At 35.8% G+C, this 19,890-nt stretch overlaps 1 protein-coding gene across 1 annotated transcript in view; it reads left to right on the top strand.

Moving 5' to 3' along the window:
- SLC15A5 (solute carrier family 15 member 5) overlaps nucleotides 1–19,890 on the top strand; it is a 139,665-nt gene that overhangs the window by 35,248 nt on the left and 84,527 nt on the right. The window contains 2 exon segments of the mRNA XM_020994227.2: nucleotides 49–218; nucleotides 19,612–19,832. Of these exon segments, the coding sequence (XP_020849886.1) occupies nucleotides 49–218; nucleotides 19,612–19,832 (391 nt within the window).

Raw genomic sequence — 19,890 nt, forward strand, 5'->3', positions numbered from 1 at the left:
AAGTAGGCTCATTAGGATGTTGTTTTTTTGTCTCTCCATTTACTATAGGTGCAATTGGCTGATGAATCTAAATGCAGTTATTGCCTTTCTGGGAATATGTTATGTCCAGCAATCAGTGGCCAGAAATTTTGTTTTCCTTATTCCATTTATGTCGATGCTTATGGCTCTGATTACTATTCACATGGTACACAGTGAACTAATTTACAAACCAGAAAAAGGTAGGTGAATATCCTTTCTGAGTATTACCATTTTATTTTTCAACTTTTGCCATTTCACAGAATCACAAAATTTTTGAGTTTGGAAGAGTTTTAGGGATAAAGATCTGTTTCAGTCTAACCTATACTCCCAAAAGAACTTGCACTACAACATATCTCATAAAGGGACATACAGTTGCTACTTGAACATTTCTAATAAAAGGGAGAGAGTCCACCATCTCCCCAGGCAGCCCATTCCACTACTAAACTGCTCTAATAGTTAGGAAAGTATTTTCTTGGTATCAAGTATAAAAGTTGCCTCTTTGCAGCACCCATTCATTGATCTTGGATCTGCTCTCAGGGGTCAAACAAATTGAATCCTTCTTTCATATTCAGCCCTTCAAACACTTAAAAAAGCAGTTATTTCCTCTCTAAGTTTTCTCCAGACAAAATATCCCATTCTTTAACTCATGCACATGGTAGATACTCAAAGTACTGCCCTTCTTTGGATGATTTCCAGCTAATCAGTGAGCCCTTTCTAAAATGTGGTACTCCAAACTGCACCCAGTATTACAGATATGATCTGACCAGGGCAGAGAACAGAAGACTATTACCTCCTTATTCCTGGAAGCTCTTCCTTCTTAATGTGGCCTACAAATTGCTGCCTGCCATATCTCACAGACTTATTTAAGCTTACAGTCCCCAGAAATCTCTAGATCCTCTTTTAAACAAGCAGCACCTGGCATAGTATATAGGTGTTTAATACATGTTTATTAACTAACATGTTTTGCCAATTTTTTTACTTGTGAAGCACAATATTTTTAATCAAAGTTCAAAATTTCTTTTTTTAATTAATCGTGTGATATAATTGGAATATGAAATTCGTGAAGAAAATATCTCTACTAATGCCGATCAGCACTAATTCTTCAACTTATAGTCTTGGAGAACTGCCTGTAGTAATGAAAGTTAAATGACCTGCATGGGATCATACCATGATTATATGTCAGAGACAGAACTCTTATCCTCATTAAATTCCATCTTATTAGATTCAGCCCAATATTCTAGACTTTCAAGATCTTTTTTTTAATCTTGACTCTATTATTCACTCTTAGTTATCCCTCCCAGTTTTGTCTCATTTACAAATTTGCTAAGTATACCATTATGTCTTTATCCAAGTCATTGATGAAAATGTTAAATAGTACAGGTCCAAGCACTTATTCCAGGGGCAATGCATTGGAAATTTCATGCCAAGCTAACAACAAACCATTAATAATTTTTTTTTATTTCAGCCACTCAACCAGTTCCAAATACATCTAATATTGTCTAGCTGACATCCCTCTATCTTTTCTACTAAAATAGCATGAGATATTTTAGTAATTTTTTTGCTAAAACCTAGGTAAACTCTACCTATAGCAATTCTGTTTTCTACTAGTTTATACCTGTCAAAAAGAAAATAAGATTAATCTGGAAAGACTAGTTCTTAAGATCATTTTGGCTCATTGTAACTCTTTTCTAGAGGTTTACCTGTGAAACCTTTAATAATACATTCTAGAATTCTCCAGTCAGGCTCATTGGCCTATTTATTTTGCAGATTCCATTCTTTTCTTTTTGAAAAGCAGGACAAAATTTGCTTTTTACCACTGATACACTACTTCTCCTTTTCACTATTATCTTTCAAGTATCTTTGACAATGACTCAACAATCATATGTGCCAGTTCTTTCAGTATACAAGGTACTAGTGTACCTTGAATTCTTTAAGGACAGCTAAGTACTCTCTTACTATCTATCTCCTTACTTATCTCTCCTTATTTTCTCCTTGAACTCTTTTGACTGCTTGAGTTTCTAATTTGCTCTTTTCTATTATAAGATACTAATGATTATATCTAGTAATAATACTTCCTGTCAGCTAGTTAATAAACATTTATTAAGAAATTAGTATGTGTCGGGCACTGTGCTGAACACTAGAGATGCAAAGAAAGGTCACTTTCCTCAAGGAGTTGACAGTTTAATGGGGAAAGACAATATATAAAAAGAAGCTGAAAAACAAAGGATGGAGGGTGACAGAGGAGAAGGAAGAGAAGGAGGGAACCTCGCTAAGGGGCATGATGAAGTCTTACAGACAAACAGGAAATGATGAGGCATCTGCCTTGGACTAGTCCTTAAAAAATGAATTTTCCTCTACTGAGACAAATCACATTTCCTTTGATTTAGTAAATGCTCTTCAAGAATACTATAGGCAATAAATTCATAATGGTATAGCCAATATGTTGGCAAATTTCTGTTAATTGGAGACCTGGAAGGTGGAATAACAATCTCATCCCAAAGCCTCCCTTTATAGATCAACTGCTCTTCTTGTTTCAACTCAAGAGAACACCATGCTCTCTGAGTTTCCAGCTTCCTTTTGAGTATTGTCTTCCTTCATTAGATTGCAAGCTCCTTAACAGCAGGAACTCTCTTTCTTTTCATTTGTGCTAGCTCTTAGTAAGTGCTTAATAAATATTTATTGAATTGAATTGGATTACTAATTGAGTGAGCCTGATCTTTAGGCCTATTCTAGAAAGCTTTCTAAAATCTTGGGATCTAGCAAAGTTTCAGTAGTCTGACTTTCAAGAAGTCCAGGTAACTAACTCAATATTTAACATACAATCTTAATGCTTTTAATTTCTGCAATGATTTTTAAAAATCAAAAGCCTTCTATGATATATCATCAGGCTTTATCCTTGCAATAGAATGGGCCTATTGGGTAAGTATTGCAGATACCATTTTAAGTGACTTTACAATGTTGCACATGAGTCTTTCTTAAAGCCTTAAAGATTTTCTTAATGAGTTAGTAGATTGTCTATGGTCATAAGATTCTGAACATGCCCAATCTCCTTTTATCTCTGAAACTAACCTCAGTTGGTCTAGTTAGTACTTAGATGGGAGACCACCTGAGAATACTAGTTATCACAGGCTTAAAATGGAGAAGGAAATGGCAAACTGTCATGGACATCTGCGTCCACGGCAGTGTTTGTTTTCCAGTAGAGTATGAGGGAGATAAAGAAATACATGTGGGCCAGGTGGGAGACAGGTAAAGGACCAGCTCCATTTATTAATCTGAGGGCTAGGGTTTTTATACCTCATTCATGGGAACAGAACTCAGAGTAGAAAAAGGCAAAGTATCAACAATTATTTTTCCATGGGAACAGTAACCAGGGGGAGTCTCCCCTGAACAGTTTCCTCACTTCCTATAATCTTCAAGGTCCTTCTGTTTTCAAGAGAGACAGAGCAAGGGAGGTTGGAGAGCCCACATATCTGAGTTAGGCACCCATTAGACAGGGGACAATCAATAGGTAAAACCTGGAATGGACTGAATCCTCTGACTCATCAGTGCTGGCCCTCGACAGCAAACCACTCCAGAATCTTTGCCAAGAAAACTCCAGAGACAGAATTGGCATGCTATATAGTCCATGGGATTATGAAGAGTTGGACACAACTGAATAACAATGGATGGAAAATTTTGAATCAGCATCCAGGTCTGATTCCTAATCATATGATAGTTTGACATTCTAAAAGACCTCCAATTTATGAAATATTGGTCAAAAATGGTTAAAAAAATGCATAACTTGCTGACCAGTCTTCTGGTGATTTAAACTTTCCAAAACTTGCCATTGACAATAGAGTCACAGACTATTGCTGAGTTCATGTGCAAACCTATCAGAACATATACTCTACTGGCAAAGCCTCTGCAAATTTGACATGATTTCCACACCACAAAAAGCCATCAGAATAGGATTTTCATGGGAAAATGCTGATAATAACCTAAAAAAATCTTATCAACCCACAATGTTTTCAGTGATAACAAGGCCTTCTTAATAATTTATAATAATAATCTAATGATAATTAATAATGTATTATAATAATATATAAATAATGTACAATTAATAATAATAATAATACTGGTCTCTGTGGCAGAACTGTATGACCACCTGCAGAGCACTATTCTTGGATCCCTAAAGGGAATCAGGGAAGGAGGTATTCTGAAACTTAGAACTATGGGTAGGAGAACATTCAAATCCTTGAAGTGATCTTGAAGCTTCCTTTCTGTATAATCCTGAGGTGTAAGGTATTGATAATAATAGGAAAAAATCGGTGTAAGGGAGAGAGATTAACAAATCTCAGATTAACAATGAACAATACATGTAAATTTTCTAGGTTTTCTGAAATCCATCTCCTCATTTCTTACAGAACAATAGTATTCTATTACATTCATATACCACAACTTGTTCAGCCATTCCCCAATTGATGGGCATCCCTTCAATTTCTAATCCTTTGCCAGCACAAAAAGAGCTGCTATAAATATTTTTGTACATGTGGGTTCTTTTCCCTTTTATATGATCTCTTTGGGATAGAGATCTAGTGGTGGTATTGCTGGATCAAATGGTATATGCAGTTTCATAGTCCTTTGAATATACAATGATTAGGGGGAAATTAGAGGGAAAATTAACTATCTACACTGAAAGATCATTTTGGTCCATCTTGCAACATGTATTCCTCTCCCAAAAAAGAGAATGGATTTTACTATCAAAAGCTTATTTGAAGTGGAGGGACTGAATTGCCTGAATAGATTTAAATTCACTGAATGGCTTTTCAACTTTGCTTTTTGCCCAAGTAACATTTGAAAATATATCCATATTAATGAAGGGGTCTGATGTTTTTGAAGAGGATAGATATGTTAGTATGTTGAGGGAAACAAAGGGATTCAATTTACTAGAAATATGGCACATGACAAAGAGCACTGAATCTTGGATCAAAAAATCTGTCCTGAAGCCCTGGCTCTGATGGGAAGACACTTTATCTCTCTCTCCCTCAGAGTCTCAGTTTCTGAATTTGTAAAATTCACAAAATTAAAAATTTTTTAAAATGTAAAATTTGAAATCCCCAACCCAGATTATCACAAGGAAAGCATTTTGAAAACCTTGAAGTCTTATAAAAATATGAGCTATTGTTATTGTTAACTCATTCTCTCTCTTTTTTTAAATTTTGATGTAGTTCAGATAGAAATAGTTCTAATATGTTTCTACCCTGTTGTTATTACTTTTAAATATTCTGTAAACTATTATGCAAATGGATGAAATGGCTGATTTTTGCAATTGAATAAAAGTAATTGGGACATAGGCTCAATTTCTGTAGGCTTCCTGAAAGCAATTAGGATCATTCCAGTAAAAACCGAAAAGCTAACATTTAAATAGAACTTTAAGGTTTACAAAATTTCACATATACATGTATATATGCATGCATGTATAATCCCATTTGATTCTCATAATGACCATGGAAGAACATGATATTATTGCTCCATTTTACAGATAAACAGAAGTTGACATCAATTAAGAGCCTTGTCAAGGGTCATAAATCTAGTAAGTATCTAAGGCAAGTTTTGAACTCAGGTCTTCCTAACTACAAGTCCAGCACTCACTGAACTGTTTATTTCATTATGTTTTTATGTAATTTTAATTTCTTCTTCCAGGTCTTTATATTTTGAAAGCTTTTAATTTCATTTAACTTGAAAAGTATAAGTATTTGGTACGGAGACTGAGAAAAAATGTTCTTAAATTTTTATAGATCAATATCCTGTCCTAGTCACAGTTCAGTCTCAGATAACACTCAAGTTCTACAGTTTATTTATTAAATTTCCAAGGCAATTTCAAAGTCTTTACCTATAGTACAAGGATATGCTATATGTTAGTTTATGAAAGACAGTGAATTTTTTACATATAATCCCACCTACAGGTCACATCTTGCTCAGGATTCAGTAGGTATGAAATTTTTGCAGCCTGAAATGATGTGTGGCATACCATTTATTTGTATTATCTGCATGAATCAATATTTCTGGGCTTCTTAAGAATGACCTATTCCTGAATTGCCATCATAATCCCTTTTATTTCTATAACTAAATCCTCGGGACTCAGCTATCTCTTTGTATTATGAATATCATTACTGTTTTATATATGATCAGCAACAAAATAAAAGAAGCTAAACTTTCTTAGACACGTTAAACTATCTCTCCTAGCCCTCACATAGCCCCACATAAGGGTTGATATGGAGAGCAATGGAATACCAAATAGCTGTCTTCAATATATTTTACCCAGAATGAGTAGTTTCCTTCACCATATAACCTTTCCAACCTCTACTGTCATCAACCTTACTACCTCCAGTTCTGAGCTATTGAGTATTTTGATGAGAGAGTATTTCAGATATGCAATAGCTTACAAACTCTCATCACTTGTCCCTTAATGTCTGTGATTGAGTCACTACCAAATTTGTCCTGGAATGTCTCATCAAAATCTCATTCCTATCCAGTTTATTATCATTATTTTCTAGTCCCTACCCTCCTCTGCCTTTCCCTTCCACCATGTTCTCTGAAATCTCTGTTGTCTCATTAATCAAATTCCCTTATCTCATGCTGTATCCTTATGCTGACCTTCAGTTAGACCTGTATCAGACATATGCAATAACCCCTACCCCTATCTGAAAAAGTGGACTGCTGCCCTGATTTCATCCAGGCAACTAGATGGGTGCATAAATTAACAAATTTTGCTATTACTAATTTACAGTATGAGAGTTACAGCTAAGAAAGGGAAGCAATATATATCATAACATTCATCATAACAAAGCATGAATTGGCCAGACATGGATGCCAATAAATCTGCTCCTAGTCTGAGTATGTGATTTATCTCTCTTGAGATGGCCTTGTGCAATATATCCCCACAGTAGAGGCCGGAACAAGAACATGTGATATGTTGGGGACCTTAATTCTAGAAATATCATTGAAAGGTTCAGGAAATCAACTCTAGGGCCTAGGAAAGCAAATACCACCTGCTGCATAAAAGCAACTTCCCTTTCTGTGCAGAGTAAACACCATCATTAGGATAAGAAAATATCCTGGAGAGTAAGGACCACCCAAAGAAGCTACAAAGACTTACTCAATGGCAACAACACTAGAATTCTCTATTACCACCATAATGGGACAGAGGAGAAACTACCATGGCTGAACTGAGATCTTACCTAGGACCACAGTCTCGGAAACCAAACTTCATAAATCAGAATACATTTAGCAGTAGAGCCCAATGTTTGTTTCCACATGCAGGGAACTTTCCAACTGTGTATCATTCTCTATAATCTTGTTGTTGTTTTTTTAATTTGATAGTGAATGTAAATTTCAGTTAGATTGTTGGAAATAATTCTAGTGTATTTAAAGACCCAGGTAACTGATCAAATTTTCCTTCCTCCCTGTACTTGAAAGATATCTAATTGTTGTCACTTTCTGTGGTTACACAATCCTTGAGGGTGGGAGTACAGGTCAAATGCCCTACATCTTCATTCTTTGAATAGCAAAATCCTAATCTTTTTCTTTCTTAATCCCTGTGAAAGCCTCCTAAATGAAAGCTTGCCTTGCCTACTGCTACTACCCCATTCTCTCATCTTCTTCCACTTCAAACCTGTGCTGCCAAAGTTCATAGCCTGCTTCGCTCTTTCCTTCCATTGTTTTATGGAATCTTCATTTTCTTGTCAATAAGCTATCATTCATTTTAGACTTCTATCATGTTCCTTCCATCTTTATGAACTCAATGAGACCCAGAAGACCTCATAAAAAATTGCAGAAGCCAGTCACCCTTTCTAGTATCTTCTCTTATGTTCCCTAGCATCTTTGGGTAAGGAGGAGTAGCCACAGTCTTTGCTGTTCATTGACACTTCCAGATCCTAGGTCTGCTGCCATGACTCAACATTCTTTCTTCCATTGAAGTTCATGCTATTTCTCTACATTACCCTAGTTCCTAATAATAATTTTACATAAGCCCCATGTCACCCCTCTCCATTCTCTCCCAGTTTATCACCTTCACTTTGGCCTCATTTTTGTACCTTCAAAATCCTTACTTTTAGTTAACTATTTCAATTATACACTAGCCCTTATAGTGAATTCCTTGACCCTTTGTCCCATCAATTCTCATACATGGCCAAACTCCAACCCTGGGTTATCTGCACCATTCACTTTCTCTACTCCTCTTCTCTCCTCAAGACTTCTACACTCTCTCTTCCTGACTCCCTCTCTCAAGAGAGGACCTCATTTCCTACTTTTTGCAAAAAAAAAAAATAGCCCATCAATCAAAATATGCTGTTCTTCCTTATTCTATACCTTTAAACTCCTCAATGTCATCCTTTATTATCATTTCTTCCAGTCTCAAAGGAAGAAGTGTCGCTCCTCTTTTCTAAGGCCAAAACCTCTACTTGTATCCTTGATTCTATCACTTATCATCTCCTCTGAATGCTCTTCTCTGTCTCTATAATCTTCCATCTCTTCCTGCTGTTTATGTACAAGTCACCCTATCCCCCCCGAAAAAAACCCTTTACATAATCCTGCCACCCACTCAAACTATCCTATCATACCCAAGGGTGTACTGGGGCCAGCCTAATTCAGCTGGCAAGAGCTGTTTGTTAACTTTTTAATGTGAGGATTTCTGCCTCAGAAATCTGCAAAGAAATTAATACTTGAGTCATTATTTTCTTGATTGTCTAGACTTAAGAAAGTGATGGGAAAATGTTAATAATGCTGATTGAACTTTAAAATGTGTTGTATGTAGTTTTTTGGAGACTAATTTTAAGTATTTACCAGATAAACCCTGATTAGATCTCTCCTTCATCTTCCAGTCAAAATACTAGAAACACCGTCAATACTACCTGCATCCACTCCTTTTGTTCTGACTCTTCAAGCTCTTTCATTGTTTTCCAGCCTGCCTCTCCATTCAAATTTCTCCAAGGCTTCCGGTATGATCTTTATTGTTAAATTCAATTGCCTTAGTTCTTGTACTTCTTGACAGCTCTCAAATTTTGTTTTTATGCTGTTATCCACTCCCTCCTTGTGAACAATATGTCCTCCTTTGGTTTTCATGGCATTATTCTCTTCCTATCTTCTCAGTTTCTTTTGCCTGATCATCATCCATGTTATCCTGATCCTCTAAGTGTAGGTATCCTGCAAGGCTCTATCCTAGGACATCTCCCTTTATGTCCTCTCATTTAGTGATATCATAAGTTTTCATGGATTAGATTATCATTTCTGTGCAGATGATATTTAAATCTATCTCTCCAGTCAAATGCCTCTCATGAGTTCTAGCCCTACACCACCAATTGTCTGTTGGACATGTAAAACTGGATGTTCAAGAGACATTTTCAATTTAATGTGCCACTTCCATGAACTCAATCTCTTCTCTAAATTTCTCTATTTGTATTAAGGGTACCATCATTCTTCTAGTCAGGTTTTCAATTTTAGCATCATCACCCTTTTCCTTAGGCTCTACATCAAATCAGCTGCTAAGGTTTATTGCCACATGGCCATTGTTTCAGTCCTTCATCACCTCTTGCCTGGAATGTTGCAACAACTTCCTAATTTTCTTTTCTTTTTTTAATTCTCTCTAACCATCCTCCTCATGGGCACCAAAAATAAAGAATAGATCCAACCCATATCAGTCCCTGGCTCAAAAATCTTTTGTTCCTTCCTATTGGCTCTAGGACAAAATGCAATTTCTCAGTTTGACACTTAAAGCTCTTGGTGATGTGACTTAAACCTACTTTTGCAGGCTTATTGCACATCTCTCCTTTTCTACCCGTGTTCTGCTCCAAACCAGATCACTTATCTCCTCATCTACAAATTGCATTCTACCTCTCTTCTCCATGCCTTTGCACAAGCTGCCCACCACCCCCCGTGCCAAGAAATTTCTCTGTTCTCACTTCTGCCTCTTAGAATCCCCAGCTTTCTTAGAGGTTAAGCTTATACACTACCTCCTACAGGAAGCTTTTCCTGATTCCCCTAGTTGTAATTGTTATATCCTTCTTCAAACAAATATATACATAGAGATAGATATAGATATAGATGCACATATGCATGTATACACATGCATACATATACACATACATATTATGAACACATATATACATATGCATATATCTATCAAATAGAATGGAAGTACCCTGAGGGCAAGTATGGTTTTTCATTTTTTGTCTTTCTATCTCTAAGCACTTTGCTCAGTGTCTTGCATATAGTAAAGACTTGATAAATGTGTCTTGGTTTGAATAGAATTTGATTTAATTGGGAGTGAAAGAACAAGAATGAAGGTATCAAATAAACTGGTTCCTGAAAAAGAGAGATTTAAGTGAGTCAAAACAGCCAATAAATGTTTATTAAGCACTTACTATATGTCATGAACCAAGAGTATAAATACCAACAGAAATAAAGATAGGCCCTGCCCTCAAGAAGTTTACTTTCTAATGGGTAAAGACACACATAAAAGGAAGCAGAAGAACCAAAATGAAGGGACAAACTAGCAATTTTGACATGAGAGCATAGAATGGAAAGAGGAAATAGCATGGCATAGTAGTGATTGGGAATTTCAATTATTTAGACATTCAGATAGACACAAAGAGAGAGACAGAGGAACTCTCTTTGTCTCTCTCTGTCTCTCTTTTTCTGTTTATCAACCTTTTTGTGTAAAAATAGAGTAGCAAACATTCTCTTGACTTGCTTTAATAATAATTTGGTTATTAACACAGTGACAGAATTAACAAAGCAGAATTCAAATCTGATTTTCACTAAGAGTGGAACTGATTGCTGGATGGCAATGAGAGGAAACTTGGAAAAATGTGAACACTTTATTAGAGTATGGACTAAAGAAAAAAAGTAAATCCTAGTTTTTAGCATGATTCACATGATTCCAAGCCAGAGCAGGCAGAGTGGCATGGATTTGACGTACTATAGGGGAACTCAATTATGGATATATAAGAAACTCTCAAGAACAAAATTCTAAAGAAACACAGAGAAGCAATTCCACTGAAGAGGAAAAATGGAAGTTGACATGTGTGGAAAGAGAGAGAACTCTATACAGGCCAAGATGTTAGGAAAAGTAATGTAAGATGAATACAAAAGGTGACAATGTCAGGAGTGCTAAAGCTCAGAATGAGCTAAGGTTGATAAGGAAAAAAAATTAAGGACAACAAAGATATGTTTTTGTTACATTGAGGGAAAGGGTAGAATCAAAAAGAGACTTTCTCAAAGTGGATGGGATGATAATAACTGATATTATATTGAATTTGGAGTGCTTTTTTTTGCTATTTTCTCTCTCAAGGAGAATGACAGAGTGAAAAGAGCAAAACAAAAATGGGGGGGGTGTTATTACTCAAAATAAGTAAGTAGATAGAGTGCTTAGCTGCCCTTGATTTATTCATCTCATCTGGCTCAAATGAATTACATTCTTGGGAACTGGAAGAACTAAACCATTAATAGTAATATTTGAAAGATTGAGATTGTGGGAAACAGGAAAAGTACTGAAGGGATAGACAAGGTCAAATATTGTGTGGCTTTTCATGTAGCACCCCTCCAAGTTAAACCCCACCACCCTGTAGATCACACTCACACTCTGAGGTGCTTGATGTCAAGAAAAATTTCCTAAAACTCAAAGCTATCCAAAAGTTGAATGGATGGCCTTCCAAAATAGTGGGTTCCTTTTCACAGGAACTTATCAGGCAAAGGCTTGAATGCGTCTTGGCAAGTATATTGTAATGGGAATTCTTTTTCTGGTGTGGCCTAGTATACGTGGTAGCTGTGGAGTTCCTTTTCAGTTTTGGAATTCTAATGGTTCTGTGACTCTATGATGGCCACACATAGTCACAAATGCTGCCTCTTTGTACATGGAATTTTCTCCTTATTTCTGCCTTTCAAAATCTTTCTCAAGACTCAGCTAAGTTGGAAGCATTTTATTATGATGCTCCTGATCCCCTCACCTATTATTTCTCTCTTCAAGTATTTCTAGAATCCTCGGTCTCGTCTTTCCATAGCTTCCTTCATTTCTAATATACAAGGTGTCTATTAAAGTTTAAAACTACATTAAACCTTTTGGGATGCTCTGTATAAAAACACATATCCATAATAAACACAAATCTACATAGACATCTGTTGATATTATACATATATATGTGTATATATATATATATATATATGTGTGTGTGTTTATATATTTAAATGTATGTGCATCATACACATACACATAAAATATTTATAGTACAACCCCTAACAAATTGAAGGCTCCTTTGGAACGAGAGCTGTTTGATTTCATCTTGGTATTTCTGGCACCTAAAATAATGCCTTGCAATAATAAGCTCTTAATAAAGTTATATTGGGCTGAATTAAATAGACATAAATATTTTCGAATGTGTTAGTAACATAAAATTGAGGTGAGAGCATTCACTCGTGTTTACAACGCCTTATCTAATGACTTTTGTGGGGTTCTTACTACTTCTAATTTATAAGATCACACACCTATGATGAAGTAAATTTTATCTTCCCTTCAGCAAAGTATATAATCCTTGTTTTGGCCTCTTTCTCTATAATGACTAAATTGGAAATTCTTCAAAGCTGTAATTCAAAGCCATAGGTGACCTTAAAGAAGTGATTTTATATATACTACCTTTTATTTTAAGGTAACTTTTCAAATGTGGACCTTGCATTCCATTATATTTAGCTGTCAAGCACTGCCTTCATTTGCATTCCTTTCCACAACTATAATTTTGAGAACTGGCAGGTGACCAAAGAAGGAAAAATGTACATCTACCATCTAGAGTGTAATGTAGGCTTTTTAAAATTATAATTAAATAGCATAGATATTCATGATTAGATCAATGTCAGAGGATTAGAGCTAAGGATTTAAAAGTCCAGAGAACAGAAAAATGCTTTCTTATATATATATATACATATATATATATATATATATACACACACACACACACACATATATACATATACATATATACACACACACACTTATGCATACACATATGCACACACACATACACATATATACTCATATATATACACACATATTTACAAATAGCTATAACATTTATTTCCAGAAAAAGCATTATTTCTAGACTAAAGCATTCAAAATAGCTCATCTGTTTTATTTATTTTAAAAGATTTATAGCTAGTCTGCCCACCATTCAAATGTGCAAATATGCCTAGTCATGAATTGCCCCAATTGATGAGGACTCTGTTATGGCATTAATAACAAAGTCTCTTTCTACAAAGTTCAAGAGCCCTCAATGCCTTCCAGTGAGAAAATCTTTGTTCTGGTATTGATTTTTCCTCATGAAAGATACAAATTATCCCATGGATAAATTTTTTGCTCAGTCACTAATGATGAACCTTCAACAAGGTACAAAATTTCCTTGACAAGAATTTGTTGTTGTTCAGTCATTTTTCAGTCATGTCAGAGTCTATATGACCCCATCTGAGGTTTTCTTGGCAAAGATACTGGAATGGTTTGCCATTTCTTTCTCCAGTTCATTTTATAGATGAGGAACTGAGGCAAATAGGATTAAATGACTTACCCAGGATCACACAGCTAGTAAGTGTCTGAGGCCAGATTTCAACTCAGGAAGATGAGTCTGCCTGACTCCAGGCCCAGTACTCTAGCTACTGCACCATTGTTGCCCCTTGACAACAATAACTTTTTGATGAAATGTACATTCCTTTCTTTGTTCTTATTTTCCCTTGCCCTATTGACAATGAATCATAGATGACTGATGTGTTCATGACCAGATCATGTGCCTGGTGTATACCTTAAGATTTGGCTTTAAAATTGAGAGCAAAAACACAGGGCACAGAGATTAGGAAAAGATCACCTCCCAAGAGCTCTGAGGTTGGATAGAGAGGAGGTAATCATGTATGGATTGAGCTGGTTCCCTGAAAGAAACCTAATCATCAATACAACATTCATGCTTCCCCCAAGAGTACTAAGCTAATGTCTTTCTCAGGTCTCAGTTTGTCTGAGCCAATACCCATTCAGTAATTAAAGGCTAGGTAAGAATGGAGGCAAAAGATGAGCTAGTTTGCCTTCATAAAAGGATAAGTCTGGAAGGGAAAGATCCTCAGAGTTTCTGGACAGAACAGAAACAATTGCTATGTACACTCACTCTGAATCATCCGACAATGAGCTGATGGAAAATAAAAGCAACGGGGAAGAATTCCTTGTATCACAGGAATTCATACAGGTAGCAAGTGGCCTATTCACTGAGGAGTTCCTAAACCAGCAGAGACGCTACTGGCCTAAGCAAGAACTGGACATAAAGTACCAAAAGATAGAACTATTAAGCAGAGGAGTAAACCTGGACATTCTCCTCCACCGGTATTGTGAGTTATTAGGACTGTGGAGGTGCAAGGAAGTTAGGTAACTTTCTAACAAGGTTGACCTTTCTCCTTCCAGCAGTGTCAATTCACTGTGGTACTATAAGTCAAGAGGACTATCCACATGTGTGGAGAGGTAGGGCTTTCCATAGGGATGAGTCGCTTGACTCTTTAATAACTACAAGTCTTTCCCCCTCATGGAGAGAAGTCTATCCAAAAGCCTACTATAAGTTTGTAAGACTATATAGGTATCTGAAGGAGTGGGCCCCAATAAAAAGGAAAAGTGAATGTATCTTAATAATTTATAGTCTTAGGTATGAATCTCTTGTGGATTTTTGTCAGGTTAAATAAAATTTGCCCTACATTTAATATTTTATTTTCCTGAGTGCTTGAAAGAAAGCTGACAGTCCTTTTCCTTTGTTACAGAGACTTAGACATGAGCCAAGTCTGACATTAGGCAGGAGAAGCCCTAGGTAGGAGCACAAAAACATAGAGTGTAACATTTACATGAGATATCCCTAAGGTTTTACATGACTGGTGTGAACTCACCATCTTATTTCTGAACTACAAGTTTTGGTCATTTCAGCAGAATTGTCCCCATTTTGGATTAAATTCTTGATTCTAGATTTGTTCACATTCCCATTTCTTTTCCTAATTTGAAAAACAATTTTCAAATTCTAATGACTTGACTGATATTTTTCTGATGACTGAGTAATTTTTGGTTATTTTGCTTGTGTCTCTTAGAATCCAATAGTTTTATTCAATGAGATCTTTGATGTTCTTTTGTAGATGATGGATAAGCCAGCTCTTACATTAGAATGCAGATTTTAGGTAATAGGCAAGTAAGTTATTTCATACAATGTTATAGGACACACAGCATTGTCCCCATACAACTTCCTTCTGCTCCAGCTTCCCTAGGGGATTCCCTCATGAAGCTTGCTGCCCTCACAAAATCTGATTGGCACTTAGCTTCTCAGGACCCCAGCCCTGCTTATCCCCAACTGGAAATGCATCTGTTCAGTCAGTCATCAGGATGTATCAGAATACATCAAACCACTCACATGGTCTCAGGGACCCAAGTTGGAGAAGAACAGATGGCTTAAGTGATATTTACCCAGCTTTTATATATTAGGGTGCTTTTCTCTTTCCCACTCACCCCACCTGTGTTTCTAAGGAATTATCTCTTCTTCATGCCACTCATATTACCTTCTTCTCTCTCACTCATAAGCTCTATCAGCCTTCTTTTCTCCTATTTCTCTTTCTCTAACTCTGTCTCTCTCTGTCTCTTTTTCTCCAATTCTCTCTCTCTCTCTTTCTCACTCTCTCTGTCTCCTCGTCATTTATATTCTCTATCTCATTCCTAGTTTCCCTCCCATAGTCTCTCTAAGTAGGTATCATTCCCTCTCACTAATAGTATTTTTCCCACCCTAGTTTACTATCCCAATGCTAATGCTTTCTAGTCTTTCTTTTCCTCAGTTTCCTATGTTTCTTAAAATTCAGCAAACATAAATACGTACTATGTACAAAGGACTATACAAGTCAAGAGATATAAAAAACAAAACTGAAACAATCCCTGTAATTTTACAAACTATCTTCAGGAAGTTTTTTAGAGTCTTTGGGAGAGAATGGGACACTTCTTAGCATTGGTATTGTCAACTTTTAATAACAGTAACAGTCAAGTAAAGTCTGACTGAGAGTAATTAGGAAACAGAATAGATTCAGCTCTGAGGGTATCTTCCAACCCTACTCATATGTGCTTGGCTAGGGGCAAGAGTTGTAGGAAGGATTTCAGGCCACACTCTAGCATCAACAGAAGGGGTGAGATGTTACAAAAGGGTTCTTTTTTACAAGGGTTCATTTTTTTTTCATTTGTAAGAGTGAAGATATAAATAACATAAGACATAACGGGTACTAAACAGGATCAATAGCTGGATGTGAGACAATTTTGGTTATCAGTGACTTCACTGATCAGCCAGAGCCAGTGGGCTAAAAATAATGTCATAAACAGAGATAATGGTCACTAGTCAGGGATGTAAGGACTGAGAAGCTATTGTGCCAACAGTAGCAATTGAATTGGGTTTAACAATACATTTAAAGATGCACTAAGAACCCTGTCTACCTACTGAACAGTATAAAGGTGCTAGGAAAACTGGAAAGCAGTCCGGCAGCAATTAGGATTAGACCAACACCTCATACCATGTACTAAAATAAGTTCCAAATGGCTATATGACTTATATATAAAAGATTGTATTCTAACCAAAATGAAGAAGCAAGGAAGAAATTATCTTTCAGATCTACAAACAGAGGACAAATTTTTGACCAAACAAGGGATAAAGAAGATCAAGGAACATAAAATGAACAATTTTTATTACATAATTTTTTAAGTTCAGCAAATATAAATCAATGCAGCTAATGTTAGAAAAAGAAACAGTTAACTGGGGATTTTTTTTTTTTGCAGCAGGTTCTTCTGATAAAGGTTTTATATACAAAATATAAAAGGAACTGATTTAAGTTTAAGAGCCTTGCCCCAAAAGTAAATGATCAAAGAATGAGAACAGGAAGTTTTCAAAGGAAGCAATGCCAGCTATCAACAACCATATGAAAAATGTTTTAAATCACTAATACAGAAATGCAAATTACAGCAACTTTGAGATACTACTCATATATGTATTATACTGGCAAAGACAGCCAAAAGAAAAAAATATAAATATTGGAGGGGTTATGGGAAGATAGGCACATGATACAGTGTTGCTGGAGCTGTGAATTGGTCTAGCCATTTTGGAAAACTATTTAGAACTATGCTTAAAAACTTGCTAAATTATGCATACCTTTTCAATCTTTGTGTATTCCCTCTGATAACTAGGCCTATATGTGAAAGAGATCAAAAGAAAGAAGTAAATGACCTATACACCCAACAATATTCATAACAGCTTATTTCATAGTTTCCCCAAACTGAAAATTAAAGGGATGCTCATCTATTGAAGAATGGCTAAGCAAATTTATGATGTACCAATATAATAGAATAATGTTGTGCCACATTTTTTTTTTACTTCTTATCCAGGTTGTATATCAATTACTTTGCTAACAAAGCCTTATTTATGCATGACAGGAGAATGTGAAGGCCCACATAGTTTGGTTTTTTTTAAATGCCATCTGAGAGCTGCATTAAAGTAAGATAAATGCTGGCACAGTCACTCATTCATTCATTCATTGAACACATATTTTTGAGCACCAAAAGTATGCATAACATACAAAAATAAATGCAAAAAATAAAAATAAAACCCCCTGAATCCTCTTATCCCTGTACTTTTCAGATTTTAACCTTTGTATAATTCCTTATCAATCTGTCCCATGCTCTTTTCCTGCTAAAACATAATTAATTGAAAAATCTATAAGAATTTCATTATAGAGTAGGTCCTTTCCAGCAAGAAGGACAGATATATCCCTATAACCTGCCTCAGAGGTTTAGTTTACCTATTTAGAGGTGGTTCTGACTCATTGGTCCAATTAGTTCCTGGAACTCTCCTTTAAGACTGTCAACCTCAGGCAAATGCAGAATGGGTCTCCTGTTAACAAATCCTTTTTTCAGGCATTCTCCTGAAATGCCTCCTACCCCCTAAACACACTTCACAGAGGCCATCAAAGAGGCATCACTATAATCATTCTTGGTCACTACCAATTTGGACCAGATTTGATTCAGTGACTTGGAGGTGAAAGGCTCCATATCCAATTACCAGGCCTCCATGCTTCCCCAATTAATCAAAGGTTGACATAATAGATCCATTACAATGCTTAAGGAAAAGACCTGATCAAATCAAACTACTTTACAGCTGCAAAGAGAAATATTAATAAATACTCTTCATTCAAACTTCATGACTAAATAGTCCATGGCACTTTGAAAATGAACTGTGCAGCTAAATGTTGGTCTATTTCACATTACAGAAAAATTGAATTTAACAATAATGATGATGACAATCGTGATTATACTTTGGATTTGTATAGCACCTTTCTAAATAACTCAAAGCACTTTCTACACTCCCACTTATCCTGGAAATATCCCATACCAGGCACTTGTATAATTTATAAGATGAGTTTCTATGATCAAAATCTAGTTAGGCAAGGGGAGCTCTCAAAAAACCATAGCAATCAAGATTACACAGGCAACATAATTATTGGACAAGGTTTTCTTAACTTATCTTTGCATTGGGAAGTCTAAAATATACTGATACATGCATGGCAATGTATTAAGGCATAAATGATAATGTACCAATCATTGGTATTCATGATTTGAAAACAATCAGAAGCTGCTGCAGAAAATTAAATCAAACTAAGCTCATCAAAATTTTTGCTCTTCTATATGTAAATAGTTCAAAGTTTATAATTATTTCCAAAATTCAAAGAAAAAGTCAAAACAAAGATAATTTATCTTACTGTCACACCAAAGCATATGACTACTATCCATGGCTTTTTCTGCTTAAAAAAAAGTGAAAAGAATGTCAAAAGACCTGAGTTCAAATTTTACACTTCCTATTTCCTACTCCCTTGATGATAGGCAATTCATTTAATTCCTCTGGGATCTTACTTAGTCCTCTTCAGAATGAGGGAGTTAAACTAGAAGGCTCTGAGGTCCTTTTCAGCTTCTAAATTCATGATCTTAAGTAAAGGAAAAGTCCAATCTTATTAACATAATAGTTAAAAGGACTATCTTTCACAAATTTAATACATTAAATTAAACAAGTGCTTGAGAATCTGACCTCTCTAACTTGATGTTTTAATTTGTCTCCTCTTTGTCATCTTTCTTTTTAAAGTAAGATTTATCTTTCTTTATTACAATGGCTTCAAAAGCCACCCTTTATTGGACGCCAAGATTCAGAGTATGCAGAGGTCTAATGCCTGTCCCTTTGAGTTTAACCTTTCAGGCACTAATACCTCAAGAATTTTATTGTCCTTAATGATTGCAGTGGTCAGAATCTTGACTGACATTGATGCATGAATAACATGTTCAAAGAAGGCAGGGAGGTGCAATGAAAAGAATATGAATTGGGGATGAGGGGACCTCTGTCCAAATCCAAGTCACCTCACCTTTCTGGGCATCATTTCTTCATCTGTAAAATGAGAATGTTAGATTCGATAGTGTCTATGGTCTTGTCTAGTTCTAAAATGGCAGTCTTATGTCTTTTAATAATACACGATGTCTCTTATTATTTGCAGGTGGCTCCCTACTGACAATTTGGGGAGTATTTTTTAATGCACTGAAAATGTGCTGTCTGAAATATAACCATATTGGCCCCAATGTGCCTAGCTGGTTAGATCGGGCTAAGGAAAACAATGGTGGCTGGTACAGTGAACTTCAGGTGGAACACACAAAATCGCTCTTCAGGCTTTTTCCTCTCTTTGTTTTTCAGCTTTTATATCGAGTCTGCATTATGCAGGTGAGAAGTTCTACAAAAGGTGGTTGCACTTTAAAACTGATCTAGCAGTTTATATATG

This window comes from Phascolarctos cinereus, unplaced genomic scaffold, assembly GCF_003287225.1.
Source record: "Phascolarctos cinereus isolate Bilbo 61053 unplaced genomic scaffold, phaCin_HiC Scaffold_1;HRSCAF=81, whole genome shotgun sequence".
NCBI classification, from domain to species: domain Eukaryota; kingdom Metazoa; phylum Chordata; class Mammalia; order Diprotodontia; family Phascolarctidae; genus Phascolarctos; species Phascolarctos cinereus.